Genomic DNA, 27,066 nt, shown 5'->3' with positions numbered 1-27,066 from the left:
GGGTGCATATAATGGCTTAACTTGATTAATGTATTAGTTTTCTGAATTTTTTCCCTATCTTTTTATTCTTTATTATAAGGTTTTCTGGGTGAGGAGGGGAAAGGACACATGATGTAAAAACAAAAACTGTCAACAAAAATTTTAAAGGCAAGGGAGGTGTTGCTGGGCTTGAATTTGGGAACTCTGTTTGACTCTGGCTCTGAAACTTACTAGCTGTGAGTTTGAGTGGGCAAATAATTCTCTGAATCCCAGTTTTCTCATTTATAAAATGGGCATGATTACAGTTGTAAAAAGCTGCAATGAAGAAAGTATTTTATAAATGCCGGTTTTATTGTTGTTGTTATTATTATTATTGTATCTGATAAAGAGCCCTTGTAGGGCTGACGTGGGACTCTCACAGGCTAAGCTGTAAGGCTCTCAGAAGCCATCCAGACTGCAGCTCGTTCCTATGGGACCCTTGCCAAGCATGGATTTCAGACCAAGTGCCTCAGATAGTAAGTTCTAAGATAGATAGATAGATAGAGAGAGAGAGAGAGAGAGAGAGAGAGAGAGAGAGAGAGAGAGAGTAAGAAAGAGAGAGAGAGGGAGCTCAATGGGTTGGTTCTATAGAGGCTAGAAAGTCAAGTTCCATTCTATTGATTTCTCAGGATCTAAGCAACTCTCCCACCTGCTTATCTGATGTTAGGCAATGTTATATAATGGGAAGAGCAGTGGATTTTAAGTCATGGAACGCTGGGCTCCAATCCTGTCCTTGTCATTCACCACCTCTGTGTCTAACAGGCCTCTTTTCTCTCTACCTTGCTAATCCAGACCAGTAGAAGATATGGGCCTGGACGCACGGAGCCCAATTTTAGTTCCCATCCTGGATCGACTTTGAAAAGCTAGCAGCAGACGATCTGTGCTTCCTTTTTTATGTGTCAGTGGATCCTCTGGAGAAATGGAGTTTTTGTTACCTATTCCTACTGATGAACTGATGAACTCTCCCCAATCCCAATCAAGAACTTTCCTATGAAAACAGTAAAATATCAGGTCCTGGAGAACAGGGGCCATCAATCATCTTTGTCCTTATATCCTGGGGATTAAAGAGTTCCTTACATAGAGTTGTCTGTTTTGTTGTTTATAGTTTTCCATTGTGTCCAACTCTTTGTGACCCCATTTGGGGTTTTCTTGGCAAAGATACTGGAATAGTTTTCCATTTCCTTCTTCAGCTCACCTGACAGATGAGGAAACTGAGACAAACAGGGTTAAGTGACTTGCCCAGGGTCACACAGCTAGTAAGTGTCTGATGCCAGATTTCAATTCAGGAAGATAGTCTTCCTGATTCCAGTTCTAGTGGTCTACCCACTGTGCCACCTAGCTGCCCCTTGCATAGAGTAGGTATTTAATAAGTGCTTGCTGACTTTAGATTTAAAAGTGATAGAGATCTCAGAGGCCATCTAATCCAGTTCCCTCATTTGGCAGATAAGGAAATTAAGGCCCAAAGACTTGCAGAGCCAAGCTTCAAACTCAGCTCTGCCGCTCCCAGATTCAGCATTCTTTTTTTAAAATTTCTTTTCTTTTCTTTTTTTTTTACTCCGTCTTTTTTTTTTTTTTAACCCCATCTTCTTGAACTGGAATGAATCATAGAGTTACCTAAAATGTGAGAACTGGGAGGGACCTCAGGAATTAAGAGTCCAGGGATTCTTAACCTGGAGTCTGTGAACTTGTTTAAATATATTATAATAATATATATATTGTTATAATATTATACATAAAATAAATATATGTAATATTTCAATATAACTGGATTTTTTTTGTAATCCTTTGTATTTTATGCATCGAAAAATATGTTTCTGAGAAGGTATCCATAGGCTTCCCCAGACTGTCACATGACACACAAAAAACGTTAAGAACCCCTGCCTAGTCCAACCCATACCGAAAAGGAATCCCCACCACAATGTATCTGACTGGTAGCTCTCCAACATCTGCTAGAATAGGATGGAGTCTAATAAAATCCAAGAGATTATTGACCTCTTCCCCTCACCCCTTCCCCCTGCCCCCAAGTAGGATTTAGGAGGTTCTCAAACAAACTTGGCTTAAAACCTCTTTGGCAAACTGGTTTTGAATCCTGTGGCATTAAGTTCCTGGGGCAGCTTGTTTCAGACAGGCCCCCAAGGATGCCAGGGGACTCTGTGCTGTGGGCTAGGTTTGAATGGGCTACGGAGGACTTGGGCAACTCCCAGCTTCCCGAAGGAAATCACTGCCTGGAAAATAAGTTGATGCAAGCTGTGCACTGACTTGGAAAATGCTGCCTCCTTTTCAGTCAACAGACTGTTAATGGACAGTGGATAAAATGCCTTATTTGCCACCCAGACAGCCCCGGGGATTGACAAACCTAATTAGGTTTCCTTAATGATTTCAAGTGGCTGACAAAAAGACATGCGTGTGCTGGGTTGCAGAGACACAGGGATGGGAAATGCTTTTGAGGGAGGGAAGGAGAGATATGAGACTGGGCAAAATGCACTTAACAGATGGACTCAACAACTAGGATTCCTCCACCGGCCATTTAGGATTCTCGGAGGGAGGCTGTGTGCTGAATACCTATTTTCAGCTGGGGCTCGTCAAGGGTCTTGCTGCTAAGGAGGAAGCTGGTGGATGCTGCTGAGTAAAACTGCTTTTTCTAATTTCTCACTGCAGCACTGATGCACTCCAAAGAGAAAGTCTCCAAAAATGGACTCTTGTGGAGCGTGTGCCTGGATATGCATTTCTATTAAGATAATGTGTGTAACAGAAAAAAAAAAAGAAAAGGAAATTAAAAAAAAAAAACCTTGCCTCATCCTGTCCTATTATGAAGCATAAATTTACATATTACAGGACAAGATGAAAAGGTCCCTTTGGATAGCTCCTGAGACTAAGGTGCTCATGAAATCCACGTGGTTTGGCTCATTCTTGTCAATGGCAGAGCCAGCATTTCCGCCAGCAAAACCATTTTTTAGATCTGGCAGATCTAGAACAGCCTGGAAATGGGGAGTTTCTGACTTAGGAACCTGTTTTGGTGCCTGTCTGGCTGCTTGACCTACTCTAAGTCATGGTTCCTCATGGGATCATAGATTTAAAACTAGAAGGGACCATAGAGGCTATTGAGTTCCACTCTGTCATTTTTTTTTTAACAGTAAGAAATTAAAGCAGAGCGAGAGATTAAATGACTTGTCCAGGGTCACACAGCTAGTTAGTGTCTGAGGCAGGATTGGAATTCATGCCTTCTTGCCTCTAGGTCCAGTGTCCTATCTACTCTGCTATGCTGTCTCTCATCATCTAGGCCAACCCCTCATCTTATAGATAGGGAAACTGGGTCTTAGGGAAATGACACGAACCCTAGGGAGCATACCACAAACCCTATAAACCAAGCTCCTGGACTTGAGTGGATTTGGCTTCTTCTGCCCTTAATGATTGCTGTAGGGAAGAAGAACCCGGCCGTAGCATTGTAGATATATAGCTGGAAGGGACTTCAGAAACCATTCAGGCGAGTCATCAACTGAGTGATTTGGCTGAGGTCACCCAGCCAGGACTTGAACTTAGATGTCCTAATTCCAAATCCATAGCTCTTTCTTCTGCCTCCTGGTTGGCCTCCTTTTGGGTAGAAGAAAATGAGCTTACGTTTCTTTAGCATTTTATGGCTTATGAAGCACCTGTGAGACCCAATAACCCTGTGAGAAAGGTAGGACAAGTATTCTCATCCTCACTTTACCAGAGGATACTGAGGTTCAGAGAAGTTAGAGAACTTGCCCAAGGTCACACAGTTATAGCTGGGACTCAAAAAAAAAATCTAGGTCTTCTGACTCTAAGTCAGAAAGCAGCCTCGCACAGTGGCTTGTGAGCTGGACCTGGAGACGAGAAGCATTGCCTTTTCTCTCTCTCTCTCTCTCTCTCTGTCTCTCTCTCTCTTCCTCCCTCTCTCTCCCTCTCTCTCTCTTTCTCTGTGTCTCTGTCTTTTTCTCTCTCCCTGCCCCTCTCTCCCTCCCCCTCTCTCCCTCTCTATCTCTCTCTGTCTCTCTGACTCTCTCTCTCTTTTTCTATCTGTCTCTCTCTCTCTCTCTCTCGCTGCCTCTCTCTGTCTCTGTCTCTCTCTCCTCCCTTCCTCATTCCCCCCCCCCCCCACACCAATAGAGCTTTTCCTAAATGTCAAGGGAGCTATTCCTAAGATTAAGGTTCAAGGTCCTCTCTGTTGATGCAGCTTCTTAATGGTCTCTGGCCATACTGACATGGTTTCCTGGTCACATACGGTCATAAAAAGGTCACCTCTACAGAATTAGGTGCTTCATACCTGGAAGATAAACCAAGGCCCGAGTCGCTATCCCCTGCCCTGAAAACCAGATATATATCCATGTGGAGGCAAGGGAGAGGGGAAGTGCGTATACCTAAGCTAAATTCTGTAGTATCCTTGTTGAATATCTCTTCTATGCTATGGCTAAATAAATCTCTTTTTGTTAATCATTAAATGACCTACAAGGATCTCATTTTCTTTTAATATTGAGCCTAAACTAAAACGGAACCAATCTGAGCCAGAGCCACCTATTATACTACCTCAAACACTAGGTAGCTGTTTGACCCTGGGTAAGTAACATCACCACTCTCAGCCTCAGATTTCCCATATGTATAATGGGTATGAAAAAGCACATAACTCACAGGGTTGTTGTGAGGATCCAATGACGCCTTTTATGGGCTAAATGACATAATATATGTGAAGCATTCTGCAAACCTTCACTGTTACATAAATATCAGATATCATTATTAAGTCTGACACATGTTCCCCTGCCTCGTATAATACTAACTGAATTGAGGATTGACCAATACAATGTTCATTTCATAATGCACAAGTGTTATAGAAATGTTTAATAATGAGTTCAGCTCACCCAAGGGAGCCTTTCTGGATGTTGAAAGGGGAGAGAATAATTTTTCTTCTAGGTCTGGTCACTGTGCAGAATCATTACTCAGCTCCTCCAATTCTCTACAGAAAAGGGTGTTCCTTGAGTTCCTAACTCCCCCATGCCCATTCCTGACCTGTCCCTGGACCCCATCACCAACTAAGAGGGGCTACGTGCCCTGTCTGTCCCCCTGAAGGAACACACTGGGGTAAAGTGCTCAGAGGCACATTTCTCCTGGCCTAGACAGACATGTGGGTAGTTACTAACAACAGCTTGCTACCTCTGGGGAGCTATTGGCACCCATATGACTAACTGAGAGATAATAATGAAAATAAAACAACAACAGCTGACATTTATCTAGTGCTATAAGGTTTTCAAAACACTTACGTATGCTAACACATTTGTTCCTCTAATGAACCCTGTGAGAGCTTTCTAGGGAGTTGCTGCTAACATGCCCACTTTACAGATGAGGAAACTAAAGTTTGGAGGGATTAAATGATTTGCCCAGAGTTACACAGTATTGTCTGAAACAGGGGTGGGGAGCCTGTGGCCTCGAGGACACATGTGTCCCTCTAGGTCCTTGAGTGTGGCCCTTTGACTGAATCCAAACTCCACAGAACAAATCCCCTGAATAAAAGGATGTGTTCTGTAAAACCTAGACTCACTCAGAAGGCCGCACCCAAGGACCTAGAAGGCCACATGTGGTCTCGAGGCCACAGGTTCCCCACCCCTGGTATGAACTGTTGTCAAGGCTGTCTATTTCACCTTTGCAACATCTCTGGAATATGCCCTCATCTCTCCTTTGACCCTGCCACTGCTCTGGTGCAGGTCTTCATGACCTCACATCCGGATTATTGAAATAACCTGCTGGTCTACTTCAAGTCTCTCCCCACTCCAGTCCCTCCTCCATTCAGCCGCCAAAGTGATTTTCCCAAAGTGTAGGTCTGACTATGTCATCCCTTCTCCTTCAATAATCTCCTTTGGGAGAGGAGGTGGTCTGACCCTTGCCCCTGTGGGGGTTGGTCAGGGGGGCAAGCCCTGAGAAAGGAGAATCATAATGATGCGTGGGAGCAGTGGTCTAGGGGCTTGCCCTCCTTGAATGTCAGTAGCCTTGGACAAATCTCCATTCTAGCCATGTTAGTTATGATTCTGTTCTCTCCTCCCCCTAAAAAATCCATTCCTCAAAGTTGGAATGATCATTATTCCTTGCCTAATAGGGTTGTGAATGGATCCAGAGTGAGATCAGCAGAGCCAGTGAGAGGTCCTAGGCTGTCCCATGGACTAGTAATGATGGGGACCTATGAAATGAAAGGAAGTGAGCAGAGCTCTTGGCCCAAGGCCCTGCTCATGATTTCCAGATGACCTGACAGTTTCCCCCATGTGGTGCAAATCTCCTAAGTCATCTCAGAAAAAGAGGATAGAAATAACTTTTATGATCTGTCTTTGAGACACCTGGAGAGGATTAGCATGGGGGATAGGAAAGAATTTTCCATCTCCTAGGCCTAAATTGGCTTTTCCTCTTCCATACTGTTTTCCTATTAAGTTTCCCTCAAGAGTTATGGTCAAATGGTTTCCTGTCAGGATAGCAGAACGAAGAGGTTGCTTAATAAGCCTGGGTTTTATTTGGAGTTAGACACGAGGAGGAGCTAACAATAGGAATTTATATGAAACAGAATCATACTATTACATATGGGAAAACAGGCGTGGAACAACAAAGCCCAGGGTCCCCCGGTTACAGAGCCATAAGTAAGATGTTATGGTCAGGCTTCGCCCCAGGGTGCTAAGAATAGCCAAGATTAATGGGGCATGCTTCCTTCTTGTAATGGTGCTCTGGCCCACCCTCCCAGGACTGGTTAGTCTTCAACTGGCCTCACACTATAAAGCATGACAATCCATGGTCAATCCCTGGTCACCATCCATGTCACTGCTCTCTTGAGGTTTGCCTTTCCCTACTCCCAACTTCTTCCTGCCTGCCACTACCTCTCCCTCCATCCCACTTTCTAGGGGATGGTATTCCTCTGCAATCTCCACCCTCAAACTGAAAGTGCCTTGGATCCAGAATGCCTACCTAAGACTCTGCCCAGTAGTAGATCCAGAAAAAATCCCAAGAGGAGTTCAGAATCTCTGGCCATGGGCCCTTCCCTGGGTCTCAGTCTCCCTGTGAATTGATGGCATGAACAACTTCACTGTGAGAGTCTGGGAAGACTCTAACTGCTCATTTACTATTCAGCAAGTATGTACTAAGTACCTACAGGGTGCACAGTATTATGCCAGGAGCTTTGTGGGATACAGAGATGTAAAAGAGCCAGTCTCTGCATTTGAAATATCCCAAGCCAAATCAGCAATGAGCCAATGGATATGTGAAGGCTGGATTTGGGGAATAAAGAAGGTGGACATCTTTTAGAAGGCAGAGTGGTATAGACCTACACTAAAATCAAAGGACCTGGATTCCAGTCTTGCCCTGATGTGACCTTGGGAAGGCACTTAACATTTCTGGACCCAGGGTCCTGATTTATGAAATGAGGGGGTTGGACCAGATGGACCCTAAAGTCTGAGGTCCCTTCCAGATCTATGCTCCTATAATTCTCCTGTAACACACATTCTTTCCAGGGGCCATTAGGTTTCTGTGGAGACAGCCTTACAAGTCAGCCAGGTATGGGGGGACCCTCCTATAATTCCTATTACTGGAGAGGCTGAGGCTGGTGTATAGCTTGAGTTCAGGAGTTCTGAGCTGCACTAGGGCTATAGCTGATTGAAATGTCCTCCCTCTTTGGTACCCACATCGGAAGTCCTTGGGAGACAAAGCCCTTAGGTTGCCTAAGGAAGGGAGAAATGGTTCAGGTTAACAACAGATCAGGTCACAGCTTCCTTGCTGATCAGTAGTGAGATCAGGCCCACGAGTAGTCACTTCTATTCTAGACTGGGTGAGATGGGGAGATCAAATCTCAAAAAAAAAAATCAAACAAAAACCAAAAACAAATGAATTTTTCCAGTTCCATCTGTAGCTTGGCTTTAATTCTCACCTCGACACAAATGACCCACACATCTCCATCCGTGATCTCTCTCCTGGAATTCATTTGGATGGTCTGGTCTACATCTAGACTCATTTCTCCCACCAACACTTCAAATAATGCATTTTAGACCATACTCATCATCTTTCCTGCCATACTAGTCACCCAGGCTCGAAGCCTAGAGGGCATCCTTCTCTCCTACTCCTCTTCCTCCACCCGTATTCACTATTAACCACTTCCCCTTTTCTTCTTCTCTCTCATGCCTATCCACTGACACATCACTAGGTCACGCCTTCATCATCTCACACCTGGACTACTGAAAGAGCAAATGGGTCCCCTGGTATCCAGCCTGCTTCCCTAAGCTGTCTTACATAGAGATGACAGATTCATCCTTCTGAAACACCACTCTGCACACAGATAGGAGATCTAAGCTGTAATCCTCCATCTGGTCCACAAAACTGCTTATAATGCTCTTATATGTCACCATGTTGGACCCCTATTAGACACTCACCAAATCAGCCAACAGACTTGCATTTGTCTGTGTCTCCTGCCTTCACTCAAAAAAATCAGGACATTGAAAGACAAGTGGATTCTTTGCCTCAAATAACAATACCCTGGCTGCCCCACTTCATTCCAATGCTGGGAAAAGAAAAGGATAGAAATCTAGGATGAGGTTGTCAGGGGGATTGTAAACTCCTTGAGGGAAGACACTATTTTGTTTGTATCTTTATATCTCCAATGCCTAGCTCGTAAGAACTTAATAAATGTTTTTTGAATGAATGATAAAAAAAGAAAGGAAATTTGTTGACTTATAAATTGACCTTCTCAAGTCACCAATAACATCTTAAATATAGAACTTCTGAGTATAACAAAGCAGTTTATGATTATAAAGGAGTTCTTTCATTGATTTAGAGCTGGGAGGGACTTAAGAAGCCAACTGATCCAATCCTCTCTTTTTAGAGTTGAGGAAACAGAGAGGTTAATTAACTTACCCTAGGTCACACAGCTAGTAAGTTTCAGAATTAGGACCCAATCCCAAGCCCTTAAACTTTAAATCTAGTGCTTTCCCCATTGTACCACTAAACCTGCTTAAATGGACTGTTATTTAGAATAGTGATTTTTCACTGAAACTACTAAATTGCTCTAAATATGAGCCATATTTCCCTTCAAAATCTGACTTGTATGAGATATGGGTAGTGGTCTTTATAATCATGTCTGTACCACATGGAAGCAGCGAGGTGGCTCAATAGATAGAGCACTGGGCCTGGAGAAAGGAAGACCTGAGTTAAAAATCCAGCCTCAGACACTTACTAGCTGTGTGACCCTGGGCAAGTCACTGAACCTCTGGTTGACTTAATTTCCTGGAGGAAGAAATGGCAAACCACTCTAGTATCTTTGTCAAGAAAATCCCATGGACAGTATTGGTGTGATGTGGTCCATAGGGTCACGAAGAGTTGGACATGACCTAACAACAACAGCTATAGTACAGCAATGTTCATTCCAGCTACTATTAGAGGACATCTGAAGTTATTAAGTTTATGAAGGTTATGGGAAAGGGAAGGAAAAGTTACACAGATTTTAATTGCCTACTATATGCTAGGTACTGTGCTAAGTGCTTACAAATATTATCTCATTTGATTCTTGAAACAACCCTGTGAGGTATATACGCATATATACATACACATATATACCTATATGCACATATGTATACATATGCATACATATAAAATAACATTATTTTAGTATCATTATTATGAGGTAGGTATACTATGATTATCATTCTACAGTTGAGGAAACTAAGGCAGGGTTAAGTGACTTGCCTAGGGTCACACAGTGACTAATTGTCTGAAGCCAAATTTGAACTCCTCTCTTCCTGACCCCAAGATCCAGTGCTCTGTCCCCTGACTCTTTAATAGGCTTATCAAAATCAGACCTATTTCAGGACTGCGAGTCCTCTACAAGACAGTGAAGAAGTCTTTCGAAGGTGACTCCCAAAGGCAGAACTCTGGTTCTTGCAGGGAGGACGCATCTTCATACCAGGCAGAAAAAATTAAATAGTTATTGTGGCAAGTTTACAGTGCAATGGGATTCTAACCATATGGGAAAGAATGCATCTTCAATTTGTCATCCATGGCTTCAAAAGATGCTGCCTTTAAAATGTGAAGATGGCATATTGTGGGAAGCCTGGGAAGAAGAGAATGACAATGAAAGTGATGAAGACGAAGAGAGCAGTGATGATAACAGATGAATAAAACATTTTTATTTGCATGGAAAGATATGCAAAAATAACTTTCACAGTAAATGTATTTTCGGTATGGTAATTCCATGTTAAAAATGTGTGCGATTATTTTTAAGGGTACACACATATATTTTTTCCTTTCAGAAAGAACTCCTGTTAGGAATGCAACCTGTATGCAGAGGTGACCTGTATTCAGACAAATATGGAAGATTTGTCTCATTGTTCTTATGTCTTGGATGTGGGAACATCTTGTCCCAAACTGTCAGAGCAAATCAGGGCTGGAAATAAGATTAGAAAATTCTGAATTGCTAATCTGTTACTTGCTGAAGTGATCATCCTTAGCTGTCAATCACTGAGGAAGCTGATGCTCAGGAAGGATAAGTGATTTGTTGAAAGTCACAAAAGGAGTTAGCATTGCAGGTAGGATTTGAACACAAGTCCTCTACCTATAGAGCCAATCTCCTTTTATCGTATCATGTCTCCATGCTGCACTCTAACCCTCACTCATCATAGATAGCAAGAGAGCTGTCTTGGGTAGACAATGGGCAATACTTTCTAGTTGTCAAAGAAAATGTTTTCACCTTGGCTCTTTAAAAGAATCGGGCACATCCCCCAATTCCTTCTCTTTTTCACACAAACCCCATCTCCTTTAACCTTCCTTTTCTCTCTGTGTCTATCTGTCCCTCTTTCTCCCAGCTCTTGTTCAGTTATTTTTTTTTTTAATTTTGGGGAGGCAATCAGGGTTAAATGACTTGCTCAGGGTGCATTTGAACTCAGGTCCTCCAGACTCCAGGGCAAGTGCTCTATCCACTGTGCCAGCTAGCTGCCCCCTGCTCAGTTCCTTTACAAAAATCTCTCTTAATCTCCCTCTCTTCCAATCTATTTGTGATCCAGGGACCAGCCACTAAGGGAAGCATGTAGAGAGAAAAGAGGACTATTCCTGCCATCAGAGGTCTTGGGTTCAAATCCTTGCTCTGCTATTAATTACTTGTTAGATCTAAGGCGAATCCTTAAGAGAAGGTTGGAATAACTGTTCTCTATAGTCCCTTCAAGCTCTAAATTCTATGCCTCTGTGACTAGCTTCAGTTTCCTCATCTGTGAAATAGGGTGAGTAATACTTATCCCTAACCTAACTCGTAGGGGTAAAGGGATGACCAAATCAAATGAGAAAGAGGGAAAGCACCACATAAATCACCAAATCTCAGAGCCAGAAGGGTCTCCAAAGGCCAGCTAGATTAATCTGTGCCTGAAAGCAATCCCCACCATAGCATATCTGGCAAGGAACCATTCAATCTCTAATGGAAGATTTTCAAGGTTGAGGAATCTATCATTTCCCAATGCAATCAACTCACTAAGCATTTATTAAGTGCTTACTATATACTAGGCACAGTACTAAGCACTGGGAATACAAATACAAGTCAGGCCATTCCATATTTGGACAGCTCTGTTAGGAAGTTTCTTCCTGACATCTAGCCTGACATTTTTTTTTTTTTTTTGCAATTTCTACCTATTGATCTTTGGGGTTATCCTTTGTCTGCTTAGGGTTTACCCTAAGTTCAATGGGACTATGACTTTCTCATTCCTGGCACTTCTGCCTCTTTTAATGGAACCCAAGATCACATTAGCATAGTGCTAATTAACAGGGAACTTGTAGTCCACCTAAACCCGCAGATCCTTTTCAGTAAACTTCTTTTTAACTAACAGGTCCTTCTAACTAGGAGCTAGGTGGCACAGTGGATAGAACACTAAGCCTAGAGTCAGGAAGATCTGGGTTCAAATTCAGCCTCAGACACTTACTAGTTATGTCACCCTGGGCAAGCCACTTAACCTCTGTTTGCCTCAGTTTCCTCATCTGTAAAATGGGGATAATAATAACATTTCTTCTCTCATGTTGTTGTAAGGTTCAAATAAGACAATGATTGTAAAGCCGTTACCACAGTACCTGGTACATAGTAAGTGTTACATAAATGTTAGTTATTATTGTTGTTGTTGTTAATACCTCCCCCATTCTGTACTTGTGAGACCGATTTCTTGAACCCAAATGTTAGACTTTACATTTATTCCTTTTGGATTTCTTCTTACCAGACTTAGCACAGTGCTCTAGCCTGTCAGGATCTTTTTCGATTCTGACTATCTGATATCCTTCCCAGTTTTGTGCTCACAAAAATGCAGCTGGGGGTACAGTGGATAGAGTGCTGAGTTTGGAGTCAGGAAGACCTGAGTGCAATCCAGTCTGAGACACTTAGTAGTTATGTTATCCTGGGCAAGTCACATTTTACAGTTGAGGAAATTGAGGCTTTGAGAGGTGAAGTAATTTGCCCACAACAATGCATTTAGTACTAGAAGCAGAATTAGAACCCAGATCATTACTGACTCTGAAGTCCAGTGGTGGTAGAGTAGAGCTGGAGTCAGGAAGACTCAAGTTCAAATTTGTACTCAGATACCAACCAAGCTATATTATCCTGGGCAAATCACTTAATCTGTCTCAATTTCCTTATCTGTAAAATGGGGATTATAATAGCACCCACTTCCCAGGGTTGTGGTGATGATCAAGTGAGATATTTGTAAAGCATTTAGTAAACTTTAAATCACTATATAAATGCTAGTTACTAACAGTTATCATTTTTATCTGCAAATTTTATAAACATGCTACCTATTCCTTTATCCAACTCATCAATGAAAATTAAACAGCACAGGGCCAAGCACAGATATCTGGGACACTCCAGCAGAGATTACCTGCCAAACTGACAGTGAAACATTTTTTGAGTTTGGTCATTCAGCCAGCTCCAAAATTATTGAATTTTATTATCATCTAACCCACATGTCTCTATTGATTCCACAAGAATATTGTGGGATACTTTGTCAAATGCTTTGTTAAAATCTAGGCAAATTATTTTAACAGCACAGCACCCCTTTGATCTTTCAGATTTAGTAATCCTGCCAAGGTAAGAAATAAGGTTAGTATGGCATGACCTGTCTTTGATGAAGTTATGCTGCCCATTTGGAATGTCAATGTCAGCTATTATTGTGAGGCAAAAAAAGAGATGATCATGAGTAAGTTCATTTCCTTTGCTGGCTGTGTTCAGAAATGTATGTCTCATTCTGCATTTTGAGTTGTGTTTCAGACTTAATAAAAGGGTAAATTGAGGCAGACTTCTCCAAGCAAAGTTATGTTTTATTAGTAGGGGTGCTACCCACCAATAAAACAGATCTCTTTATCCCTCAAACAGCCAAAGACCCTACATTGAGAGTGCAATACATTTTTATAGGTAGAGAACAAAGAACAGAACACAAATTGGTTATGGGATTAGTAACATCATGGAGTTAGGAAATTATGATTGGTGACATCAAGGAAGGTGGGCATAAAGTACATATGGGGATCAGGCTTAGCTCTTTCTGCCTCTAAGGAATGCTTTGGGAATTTATGAGGTCCAGCTACATCTTGAGGTCATAGATACTAGAAAGGAGCACCAGATCTGAAGGTGCTTGGGCATAAGATAAAGCCACCTAAAATTTACAAGGATAGGGCCTTAAGATGGTCTAAGGTCAACTTAGTCTGGTTCTCAAGGATGACACAGAGATATCATTCAGTTTCTCAGAGGCTGAAGTTATGCGAAATAACAAACTTCTCTTGGCAGGCATGATGTGCAGGTGTTGCAGAGATAACAATTCCCATGCTCAGAGTTTTTCTTTAATTAGCAGTGATTATGGGAGAGCCATAGCTTATACATCCAGCTTCAGAGAGGAAGGCTGAACTTTGAACTTATGAGCTGCTTTCCCCAGAGACAAAGGGGAGGACTAGGCCTGTTACATAGAATACAGAATCTGGTTAATCACTTACAGAGTGGAATAAAATATAAAATACAGGATAGAACAACAGAATTTAATATAAAGTACCAAACCAACATCTACTCTTTTAAATTCATTACAGGCTAGATGAATCTTTGAATCAAGTTCAGAGACAAAGGGACATGATTTAAGCAGTAACTGGATGAAATCAATAAATTGTAAATAGGGTCAATGAGAAAATGATCAGGATCAATTTTGATCTTCTCAGAGTGCACCATCTTTCTGCCAAAAAGTGGGTAAGTAGCATGCATCATCATTGGTCTTCTGGAATCATGGTTGGTCATTGCATTGAATATAATTTTTAAGTCTAAGTTTTTTGTCTTTATATGCTGTTATTGTATAAATTGTTTTCCAGGCTCAGTTCACTTCACTGTATCAGTTCATACATGTCTTCCACGATTTCTCTGGAACTGTTCCTTTTATAATTTCTAATGGCACATTGGCATACTATAATATCCATATACTATTATTTATTCTGCCATTCCCCAGTGGATGGGCACCCCCTTAGTTTCTATTTTTGCCACTACAAAAATAATTGCTATAAATATTATTTATACATATTGATTCTCTTCTTTCTTTGACTTCTTTTGCATGTGGGTCTAGTAGTGGTATTTCTGGGTAAAAGAGTATGCGCAATTTAGTTATTTTGGGGGATAGTTCCAATTTGCTTGTGAGAATAGTTAATACCAATTTACAGTTCCACCACTAGTGCATTAAGGTGCCTATTTTATCACAGACCCTCCAACAATTTTCATTGTCTTTTTTTTTATCATTGTTGTCAATCTGACAGGTGTTAGATGGAACTTCAGAATTGCTTTAATTTGAATGTTTCCAGTTATTAATAATTTGGAGCATTTTTTATATGGCTGTTGATAGGTTGGATTTCTTCCTTTGAAAACTGTCATTTGATAACCTTTGATCATTTACCAAGTGAGGAATGGCTTTTGTTCTTATAAATTTTAATTGATTTCCATATGGGCATTTAAATCCAGCAAATACATAGAGTTTTGTACCAGGGGAGGAATATAACCTAATCCTCTAACCCCTGTGGCATAAGACTTTCTCCTCATTGGTAGAGAGCAATGCCCCATACCTTCATGAGAGGCAAAGCTGATGAGAGCAGGAGAGAAGAGAGATCTGGGTTTTTCAGTTATTTCTGTCTTGTCAGTCTCTTTGCAGTCTTCTGGCTTTCATGTTTGAGAGAGATGGGCAATGCCAACCCTACTTCAGGTTGTTGAAGGGAGAATAAGATTCTGGGAAGATGTCCACATGAGAAAATCAGGAAATCTCTATCATGTCCCTTCCCCCAGCTTATTACACTAGAGACTTTGGGGAATTTCCCCTTGGGTGAGATCTAGGACTCTCTCTCTAGGTTAAACTCAGTTACCTTGCTCCCAATGGAAAAACGCTCACTCTGTATTGTCTGGTATATATTTTCATACATACACACTTTCTCTAATTTCTGTTTTGCTATCAACTTAGATAAATGGGTTTCTTTGCTAAAATAAATACATAAATAAATCAAGCAAGCAAGTTTTCAGGCCATCGAAGAATATTTATTTCTATCCTCTGGATAAATTTGTCAATCTTTATTGATGTGCACCATGGTATAAAGCTGTGTTGCAGTATTCCATCTACATTTGGGAATTTCTATAATGCTGGAGCAGTTCTTCTTCTCAGCATATCAATATATTTATCAGAACTTATCCTTCCCTCAATGGGAACAATACTTCTAGGTCAATTGGAAGTAAAAAAAAAAAACAACTCAAAACTATTTTTTTTGGAGTAGATGTTTTACAGTTTGATGAAAACATCTAGAGATTATATAGACTCACATGACTTTCTTCTGCTAATAGTTTTGGCATATACTTGAATGAAAAAGTGAGTTTCATCAGTAAAAATTACTCCCCCCCCAATCTTCAGTACTTTATCTTTGTACTGTCTTGCCAATGACAGTCACTTTCACTTCATTGAAATAATTAGCAGCTTCTTTTTTTAAAAAAATAAACTCATTTTCTCACTTTTCTTATATTTTTTGGGGGGCTAGACAATGGGGCTAAGTGACTTGCCCAGAGTCACACAGCTAGTAAATTTCAAGAGTCTGAGGCTGGATATGAACTCAGGTCCTCCTGGTGCCCTATCCACTGTGCCACCTAGCTGCCCCACCTTTTCTTATAATTTTAAGAAGCCTAACTGTAGAGGAATCAATAACAACCACTTCAGCAGTCAGAGCCTTCTGTAGGTCTTTGCTTGCTTTCTAATGATTAATTAGGCTGTTTCACAGTAATACTTTATCATCTTTTAGCATTGTTTTTTGGCTACTCTTTCTTTTTGCATTTAAATATGACTGATGTAAATGTCATTGGAGGTTTAAATCATTCTTGAGATGCTTGACGTCCTCACATCCAACAGTTGCCGCAATTTCTTTAACAGTCATTGAAGTGTACTCCTTAAGAGTAACAACTTTTGAACATTTTCCTGAAGTTATATCTATACATCAAAAATCATAGAATTAATATTACAACAAAAGAGAGTAGTGAAACACGTATGCCACAAAATCCAGTGCTCAACTGAAAGAGAACTAATTAAAGGTGGGGAAACCAGCTCAATCTAGATTATCTGGTCAAGGTTCTTTATTTTTAGTCAGTCTCATTTCAGTAAAAATATACATGCATGACACTTGCTTTCACAAAATGAAGCCATATCAAAATTATTTTTACACCAAGTAATTTGCACACTACTGTATGCCACAGTGCCTCTTTCTGTAATTAGAAAAAGTCAAAATAAAACAATTGCTCTTACAACCTCTCCAAAGCCTGAGAGTGCTCAGAATTCTGGTTCTTAGAATTAACACAAAAGTTTCTATAGGCTCCCTCTAGTCTATTTTCCTCAAGCATCAGCATTTAAGATAAACAAAAATTATTAATTTAATTTTAAATATTTAATTATTATTATAGCAGTGTAAAAACCCTTTTCAATGCTGTATTTCAGGGACGGTGTGGGTTAAATAGACTTTTGTCAGCTAGGCTGGGAGTATCATCACTATTTGTGATACTGTTTCAATGGGAAAAGGAGTTCAGCTTTCCAAAGAAAAGTCTTACAAATGCACTTTCAGATTTCACCTCTACATTGGTCTCAGCTCTTATGTCTATACAGATGATCCACACATCTCCATCTCTATAGGGATTCAGTTGGATTGTCTGGTGTATACTTAGACTGATGTGTCCTACACAGCTAGGTAGTACAGTGGACATGAGTGCTGGGTCTGGAGTCAAGAACACTCATCTTCCTGAGATCAAATCTGTCTTCAGATCCTTACTAGATGTGTGACCCTGGGCAAGTCACTTAACTATTTGCTTCAGTTTTCTTATCTGGCAAATGAACTGGAGAAGGAAATGGCAAACTACTCCAGTATCTTTGCCAAGAAAACCACAATTGTGGTCACAAAGGGTCAGACGCAACTGGAAAACAGCTCAACAACAATCTATCCCATCATACGTTAAAATCAGCATATTTGAGGCCATACTTATTATCATTCCTGCCATACTAGTCACTCAGGTTTGAAGCCTTGGAGACATCCTTCAAGCTTACCCTCTTAATTTCTCCAACTTAGCCAAGTCTTAACCATTTTTTTTTCTTTCTGCCTCCCATACCCATCCACTGCTACATCACTAGTTCAGGCCTTTATCACCTCACACTTGGACTATAGAAATAGCAAACTGGTCCCCTGGTATCCAGCCTGCCTCCCTAAACTATCTTATATAGAGATGTCACATTCATTCTTCTGAAACACCACTTTGCACACAGATAGGAGATCTAAGCCTTAATCCTCCATCTGGTCCACAAAACTGCTCATATATCTGACAATGTTGGACTCTGATTTGGGGCATGAGGAAGACGGCAACTTTTGGAAGCTACCATGCGTGGTACAGGGGAAAGAGCACTGGTTTTGGAGTAAAAGTACTTGAATTCAAATCCCTCTTCTCTTACTTAGTAGCTGTGTGACTTTGGGCAAACCACTTAACTTGTCTGGATCATTTCTGGATCTGTTAAACGAAGGAGTTTGACCCAATAGTCTCTGAGGTCCTTTCCATTTCAAACACCAGGATCCAATGATCAATTAAGTAGCTCATGGGGAAGTGACTTAGAATCATTTTAGTCTCTTACGGCTTTGTTTCCGTTGCTCTGAAAAGCCAGGCTAACCTTTCTGGGAGCCTTGAAGATTATTAGATGAAACTTCTTAACAAGAGACTGGCCCCGTAGCTCACGTGAAGATCTCTTCTCTGCTTCCACTGGTACCACGGAGAAGTTCAGAGAGCACTGTATTTGAAGGCAGATAAGACCCAGGCTCCTCCCAAGCTGACTGGCTGTGTTACCGTGGGCGAGCCATTTCCCTCGTCTGAGTCTTGATTTCTTTGTCCATAAAATAGGGGTAAAAATATCTGTAGCATCAACTCTCCGAGTTTTGTTGAGAGGTTCAAATGAGATCATAGATGTAAATAGTTTTATAAATGTCGGCTGTTGTTATCCCAATGGATACATTTGCCTTTCCTTTGTGGGTGTCCACGGGATGGAAGGGAAACCATATCTCTTTCTTCTGCATGTACTGCAGAGCTTTAAGAGGCTTGGTGCTCAGTATACCAAACCCTCAAAGGGGGCACGATTAAAGAAGTTTTTGCAGCAAGGACTCAGTGTACCCTGCCTTGAAGCAAATCCAACCTGAGAAAAATCTAGAACATAAAATCATAGGTCTAGAGATAGCAGGGACCTTAGGGTCAACTAATTCAACCACTTCATTTTTCAGATGAAGAAACTGAGTCCCGGGGCATTGAGTGACTTGCCTTGAGTTACACAGGCAACTATCAAAAGCAGGATTTAAATCCATGTTCTTGTTACAGGATCAATGTTCTTTCCCCTGTACCAAGGTACCTCTTACCATCTGTGTTTACAAAGCCAGAAAGATAAATAAGGGTTGTGGTACAGTACACAGAATGTTAGATTTGGAGTCAGGAAGACCTCAGTTTGAATCTCGCCTCAGATACCTACTAGCTGTTTGACCCAGGACAGGTCCTTTAACTTTTCTGCGTCTCAACTTTCCCCTCTGTAAAATAGGAATAAGAATGGCACCCACCTTCCAAGATTGTTGTGAGGATCAAATGAAATGCTTTGTAAATCTTAAAGTCCTGTATAAATGGCATCATAAATATTATTGTTATTTGCTTTACAAAAGGCCACCCCCCCAACAGGATTCTATTCAATATCAAACTTCCCCCATACCTTTAAAATGTGATTCAGCATATAACTTAATTTATCCACAACTTTTTGGGCACTTTTATTGGTTTTATAAAGAGAGGTCTGTCCATGACTCTTGCAGGCTATATACATACTTCACCCAAATGTGGATGAATGAGCCTCTGAAAGCTAACTCTCCAGAAAAAAGTATGGGTATAAAGAGAATATATAATATCATTACTGATGGTGCCTGGCACTGGTGGGGATTCTGTTGCAGATAGATGAGACTTGAACTCTACAAATAGGGCGTGTGTGTGTGCGTTTGTGTGTGTGTGTGTGTGTGTGTGAGAGAGAGAGAGACAGAGAGAGAGAGAAAGATTGAGAGAGAGAGACAGAGAGAGAGAGAGATCAGATCAAAATTCTTAATAACGTTAGTTTCAGGCCGCTTGATGTGGTAGAAAGAGCACAGGATTTTAAGCCAGGGGACCTGGGTTTTAATCTTGCTTCTGTCACTCACCTATGTGACCTTGGGGAGGTCATTTAACTTCTCTGGGCCTCAGTTTCCTCATCTGTAAAATGTTGCAATAAAATGGCCTCCAAGGTCTCTTCCAGGTCTAAATCTATGATCTTAAGTCACGATCACCTTGTGACTCAGTTTCCTCATTTGTAAAACAAGAGAGTTGGACTGAATGACCTCTAAGGTCCCTTGAAGTTTTTTGTTTTATTTTGGTCTTTGTATCTGTGTAGTAGGGGGCAACTAGGTGGCAGAGGACAACATGCCAGGCCTGGAGTCAGGAACACTCAGCTTCCAGAGTTCAAATCTGGTCTCAGACACTTAAAAGCTGTGTGACTCTGGGCAAGTCACTTAACCCTGTTTGCCTCAGTTTCTTCATCTGTAAAATGAGCTAGAAAAGGAAAATAGCAAACCACTCCAGTATCTTTGCCAAGAAAACCCCAAATGGGGTCACAAAGAGTTGGAACAACTGAAACAACACCCAAATCCCCGTAGTATGTGCTAAATACGTGTTTTTTGACTGACTTTCATCTTTAGTCACTATGATAATAGGAATGGAACTCATAGTCATGTCCAAAGCTTGCCTTTTTCTTTTGGCTTCTCCAAGGTTGCTGTGCTTTACATATAGCACGTGATTTGGCCTATGGTATATTCCTCATCCATGTAACGATAAGATGTATTCAACAGGCTTCCACCCTGTACGTTTGCAGGAAAGCCTACATCTGTCAGTTTAGGATAGTGTTATGAGATCATATGAGACCTCAGGATACATCTAGCCTAATGCCCACATTTTAAAGATAAGGAAACTGAGGCCCAGGGAAGTTTAGTAACTTGCCCAATGATACATTTTGTTAAGTAGGATATAAAGTATGTGTGAAAACAGAAATACATGGGTCTTCCTCTCAAAGATACTGGAAGTTAGCACTTCCACTGAGAACAGTCCTTCATTTAGAGAAAATGAAGACTTAATTTAGTTAGAGGGAATTCAGTTTGATTCAACAAGCATTTATTATGTTCCTACTGTGTACAAAGCGCCATAGTAGGTGCTGGTGATACAAAGACAAAATTTAGACAGTCCCTGCCCTCAAGGAACTTACATTCTAGTGAAGGGATTCTACCTGTATACAGATATGTAATTACAAAGTATATATGAAGTACTACAATATGTTTTGGGGAGGGGAAGGTGGGCTCCTATTAGTTGGGGGCCATCAGGAAAGAATGATGTAACAGGTGACACCTGAACTGACCCCTGAAAGAAGCTGAGGATTCCATTAGGTGAAGATGAATTAAATGCTCATTTGGAAAGGGAAAGGGGAGCATTCCAGGCACTGGGGACAATCAAAGGCCTGGAGTGGGGAAAGATGGAATGTTGTATAAGAGGTGCAGTATGTAGGTCAGCTTGGCCAAAATGCAAGAGGCTGAAGTGAGGGGGAGTATGTAAAACAGATCTGGAAAGGTGGGCCGGAGGCAGATTATGAAGGTCTTTAAATTCCAGCTAGGTAGTGCAGTGCATATAGTGCAGGGCCTGGAGTCAGGAAGACTCATCTCATGAGTTTAAATCTGGCCTCAGATACTTACTAGCTGTGTGATCCTGGGCAAATCACTTAACCCTGCTGGCCTCAGTTTCCTCATCTGTAAAATGAGTTGGAGGAGAAAATGGCAAACCACTCCAATATCTTTGCCAAGAAAATCCCAAATGGGGCCAGAAAGAGTTGGACACAACTAAAAAGTGACCGAACGACAACATAAAATAAATTTCAAATAAGATGGCCTATTTTGTCGTAGAAACAATGAGTTGCTATTGAAGTTTCTTGGGAAGGGGAGCAATATGGTCAGCTTTCTGTTTTATTTTGATGATTACATGGAGGATGGAATAGCAGACAAAAAAAAGAGAGAGAGAATCTCTAAGATGGGTAACTGAGAGGATTGCCATCTGATGAAAAATAGTTGTACACATCTCCTTTTTGCAACCCCTCTGGCTACAAATGACTATTAAAAAAACCCTGAACAAACCAAACCTGTTTTCAGAGAATGTAAGTTTCTAGCATTTGTTTTTAATGAACCTGTGATTTCACTGATAAAGGGAGCTACTTGTGGGGAACTTTCCCTATTATAACATTCCTTGAACTTCTCTGCACTTTACAGTATTAAGAAACTGCTCGAGTCACCGAATGGTTAAACAGTTTGACCAGGATTACACAGCTGGTATGTGTTAGAGATAGGACATGAGCCCTGTTGTTTTTGTATCCTCAGCACAAAGTGATTGATACCTCATAAGTACTTAATAAATATTCCTTCCTTCCTTCTTCCCTCTTTTCCCTTGTTCCCTCCCTCCCCCCTTTTTCCTTCCCTTCTTCCTTCCTTCCTTTCTTCCCTCCCTTCATCCTTCCTTCTTTCCTTCCTTCCTTCCTCCCTTCCTTCCTTCCTTCCTTCCTTCCTCCCTTCCTTCCTTCCTTCCTTCCTCCCTTCCTTCCTCCCTTCCTTCCTTCCTTCCTTCCTTCCTTCCTTCCTTCCTTCCTTCCTTCCTTCCTTCCTTCCTTCCTTCCTCCCTCCTTCCTTTCTTCCTTCCTTCCTGAATCTGAGGCCAGCTCTCTATCCACTATGTCCCACTGCCTCTCTTTCTATATTGAGGATACTTTTTTAAAAGAAAAAAATCTTTGTAATTTGTGCCATGGGTATAGGGAGGGTTAGGACAGGTTTCTATGAAGAGGAAGTTCCAATTTCTTTCTTGTTCGGTTTCACAAAAGACATCAATTGTTCAACACCTTGGGGGTGACAGTTCTTGAGAGAGGCAGGGACTCTTCACAGGCTGAGGATAGGTCACCTTCTCTGAAAGTGAATCTGGTCATCTCTGTGTCTTCTCTTCTTTTCTAAATTGCCTCCTTCCTTATCATCCGTCTGTTTGTCTGTCCGCCTGCCTGTCCGTCTCTCTGTCTTTCTGTCTGTCTCTCTCTCTCAACAACTTCTCTCTCCACTATTCCTGAGAGAACTGGGGAAACATAGGCCATCTTATCTTAAGGGGAGAGAAGGATGTGGAGGCTATGTCACTATCTCCCTCCTTTTTGGGACAATTCTCATTTTAAGTCCACAGGAAATTGATAACCAGATAAGTTTAAAGGATAAATAGAAATATAACATCAGGGGTTGAATATGGACCTGACACTTGCTATGTTCAGTGTCCTCATCTATAAAATAAGGATAATATTATATTAATATTATTATTATTGTAAGTGGGTAGGAAAAGCAGAGTGAGGAAAGAAACTTGTAAACCCCAAAAGGCTCAATAAATGTGAAGTATTATTAGTATGAGAAGTGGCCATTGGTGCATTATTGCAAGCTTCACACTATTCTCAGAGCATTAATAGAAAACATAATTGCAATTTTGTCACTCAGGGCCAGCAGCATAAACTGGCCCCAGGGGCAGGCAGCAGTAAAAGCATCTTCAGATCAGCCAGGGGGAGAGAGACCTTAGGACAGTGCCCCAAGCAAAGGAAATAGAGAGTGTTGTTGGGGAGGTCACTCCTGGGAAAGTACCTGAGTGGGGCCAGATCAGTGAGGCATTTAATTGGTGGGGAGCAACTCCAATGGCAGAGAAGAAACATGTTTCTGGTAGCTTCCCATTTCACTGAATTATTCTTGCTAATTAGTTTTTACATCCTGAAGAAATGCAACTGCTATCAGTAACAAATTTCAAAATAATGTAATTAAAATAATTATTTAAAATATTTGCACCCTAAAAATCAGGGTTCTTTGGGAGAAAGCTGCCCTGGTCATTTACCTCTAGTTACATTTACAGGCATTAAGCAGCAGCCCAGCTGGCTTGGAGTGCCATTGATGTGAATCAGCCATACTTTTCAGTCAACACATGATTATTAATTCCTGAATAATTTGAGAGAGTATCGTTTGTTTCAATGTTAAGATCTTTGTATTATTCTCTTCTAATTAACAGAATCATAGCTTTGGAGTTGAAAAGGACCTCAGGGGTCTTCTAGTTCAATCTCCTCCCTTTATAGATAAGGAAACTGAGGCCAAGAAAGGTTAACTAACTTTCCTAAGGTCATGTAGTTGTAAGCCATGGAGCTGGGATATGAACCAAGGTTATCTGCCACTGAGTCCAGTGGTATTTAATTATATTTTAATACCACTCTACTTGCTTCTTCTGACATCTTGGAATGCTTCCAAAAGCTGGTATATACAGGCATATCCTACAGAATGCTGCCCTAACCAATATGATTCTGTGATAACATCATTAATACTTTATAATGAAGCCCCATTTGTAGTAACACTGCACACACCACCTGAAAGCGATGGTCAGCCAATCAGCAGAGTCAAAAATTGGGTCAAAGCCTCCCCAGCACTTGGGCCCCCATGGTGTTCATTTGTCAGAACATCAGTCTGCTTAGTGCTTATGCAGAGAGACATATTATTATACAACCAACTGCCCAGTCATTTGCCCAGCATCATTTTTTTTTTTGTGGAATCAATTACTGATGTTGATTTGTACCACAAACTATGGAAACAAAATTTCTGAAGACTGACTCTGCTTGAGCCTGTCTTCTCACTGTGGAGGGCACCATTGTTGTCTTAGTCACCGAGGCTGGCACCTTCAGCACCTTTTTTTTTTTTTGGCTAAGCAATGGTGTTAAATGACTTGCCCAGAGTCACACAGCTAGTAAGTGTTATGTGTCTGAGGCCTGATTTGAACTCAGGTCCTCCTGACTCTGGGACTGGTGCTCTATCCACTGTGCCACCTACCTGCCCCTCAGCACCATTTTGACTCTTCATCTGCACTCAGCCCACATAGCTAGTCTTTTGCCAACTCTTGTCATTTCTATCTCGTACATGTCCCCTTTTCTCTGTTCACACAACCAATTGATGAGTGCAAGCTCTCATCACCTCATATCTGGACTATTGCAACAACTTCCTGGCCAGTGTCTCTGCAACAAACCTCTCCCCATTTTAATTCATTCTGCACTCAGCTGCTAAAGTAACGTTCTTAAAGCACAGGTCTGACCATGGCACTCCCCAACTCAATATGAGCCATTCCTGTAGCTCTCTATTGCCTTCAGAATCAAATATAAAATCCTCTGGCTTTAAACCCTTCCAACCTATGATCCAGCAACATTGACTTTCTTGTTATTTCTTGAACAGGATGCTCCATATCTGGACTTCAGACCTTTTCACTGGCTGTCTCCCATGCCTGGAATGCTCTTCCTCCTTGTTTCCACCTTCTGATGTCCTTAGCGCAAATCCTACTTCCTTTAGAAGGTCTTTCCTGGTACCCCTCATTGTTAGTAACTTCCCTCTATGTTTACTTTTTTTTTTTTTTGGTGAGACAATCAGGGTAAGTGACTTGCCCAGGGTCACACAGTTAGGGTGTTTACTTTCCTTTTACCATGCATATATCTTGCATGTACATAATTGTTGGCATATTGTTTCTCCTATTATATATATATAATATTTATACATATAAGGGAAGGCAAATTTATGGTCCCAACCTCTCAAGGAATTTATAATAGGAGAAATAGGAGGATATATTATATATTGCATATATAATATACTATACTATATATATAAATATTATATATAGTACAGTATATTATACATACTGCATATATAACATACTATACTATATATAAATATTATATACAGTATAGCATATTATATATATACTATACTATATACAATTCCTTGAGAGGTTGGGACCATAAATTTGCCTTCCCTTATATCCTTATTTAGTACCTTAGTCCATTCCTGGAACATAGTAAGCACCTAATAAATGTTGACTAACTACTGATTGCCTATTAGGATATTCCATTCTTATGATTATATAGCTCTTAGATCTCAGGGCATCACCAAGCCAAGTCATGTTAATTCTAATTATCCCCAGGATGGTTCAGTCCAGTAGATGAGAGTGACCAGAGTTACTATCTCATTCACTTGTGCTCCTCCACACGGCCATGAAAGAAAGAAGCATGGTGGCATGTGCCTGTAATCCCTGCTACTGGGGAGGCTGAGGCTGGTGGACCACTTGGGTACTGGGATCCTGAGCTGCACTAAGCCCAGAGCTAATATGGTGAGCTTTCAGGATTGAGAAAGTGCCAAGCTGCCTGAGGAGGGTGGATCATAGTGGGTTAGAAACAGAGCAGGTCAAAGCAGGGAAAATGATAAATTGGGATCAGGCCAGTAAGTGGCTGTCATATCTCCAGCCTAAGTGAGATGGGGAAATCTGGTCTCAAAATAAAACCAAACCAAACCAAAGATGACTCGTGGGCCTGTAAAAAACGTCTTTTCAATTCTTTTGAATTGGAATAATCAATGTTTGAGATGGCTGAGCCCTATGAGATCATTGACCTCCTTGTTTTATAGAAGAGGAAACTGGGTCTTCAAGTGATAAAATGACTTGGTCTAGGTCACCCAATTATCAGCGGCAGAGTTGACGTTTCAGACACAGGTGGTTGCGTTCAAACATAGGGACTCCAAATCCTGGGTTCTTCCCATTACATCATAGCTACCAGTAAGCATCTCCCGTTTGGGCACTAGCAGTGCCTTCATGTCCTGGGCAGTTTGCCCAGTTCTCGAGATCCCTAAGAACAAAAAACTTATCTGCGGCGATAGCTTAAATGCTCTCTCCTTCTCTCCTTTCCCTTCAACCTTCTCCCTCCCCTTTTAATTAAATCCATTAGTCTTGGGACACTAAGTCTTAAAGATTCTAGTGCCCTTGATCATTAACCCATTGCCATCAGACGTGGTTGTTGGGTAGCACCCACTGTAAGGACACTAGTCTTCTCCATTTTCCAGTAATACCTTCCCCACCCTCCCCATCCCCCGCTGGGTGCTGTGATTTAATCAGTGTAGGAAAATCCCAGTGTGGAAACTCCCTCCATCAATGCTGATCAGCAACTCATTTTAAATTCTTAAAGAGTCGCCCAGGGCACCATGCTGTTAAATGATTTCCCCATTGTCATAGAGCTGGTATGTCAGTAACAAGACTTGAACTCAGACTTTCCTGACTTTGACTCTAGTTGCTGTATGACCCTGCTGCCTCATAGCTGTACTAACAGCTCACATTTCTGTGGCATTTCCAGTCTTACAAAAACCACTTTCCTTACCCCAGGCCTGAGACATTGGCAGGCCACGTAGTACAATCACAGATCTAGAACTGGAAGGGTCCTTAAAGCTCACTAAGTCCAACCTCCTCATTTTACAAAGGAGGAAACTGAGGCCCAGAGAGTTTAAGGAATTTGCTCAAGATCATGTGGTTGATAAATGACCAAACTGGGATTTGAACCCATGATCTCTCACTCCAAATCCAAT

General features: G+C 41.2%; 1 protein-coding gene across 1 annotated transcript in view; it reads right to left on the bottom strand.

Annotated features, from left to right (window-relative positions):
* Positions 1-27,066, bottom strand: part of ALK (ALK receptor tyrosine kinase) — a 970,895-nt gene that overhangs the window by 63,866 nt on the left and 879,963 nt on the right. Inside the window, exon 10 of the mRNA XM_027850364.1 lies at positions 18,171-18,402. Coding sequence (XP_027706165.1) covers positions 18,171-18,402 — 232 coding nt within the window. The remainder of the gene's footprint in view (positions 1-18,170; positions 18,403-27,066) is intronic.

This window comes from Vombatus ursinus, unplaced genomic scaffold, assembly GCF_900497805.2.
Source record: "Vombatus ursinus unplaced genomic scaffold, bare-nosed wombat genome assembly UNPS02009062.1, whole genome shotgun sequence".
Lineage (NCBI taxonomy): Eukaryota > Metazoa > Chordata > Mammalia > Diprotodontia > Vombatidae > Vombatus > Vombatus ursinus.
The sequence above is the reverse complement of the archived record's forward strand: the minus strand, read 5'-3'. Positions and strand labels throughout refer to the sequence as shown.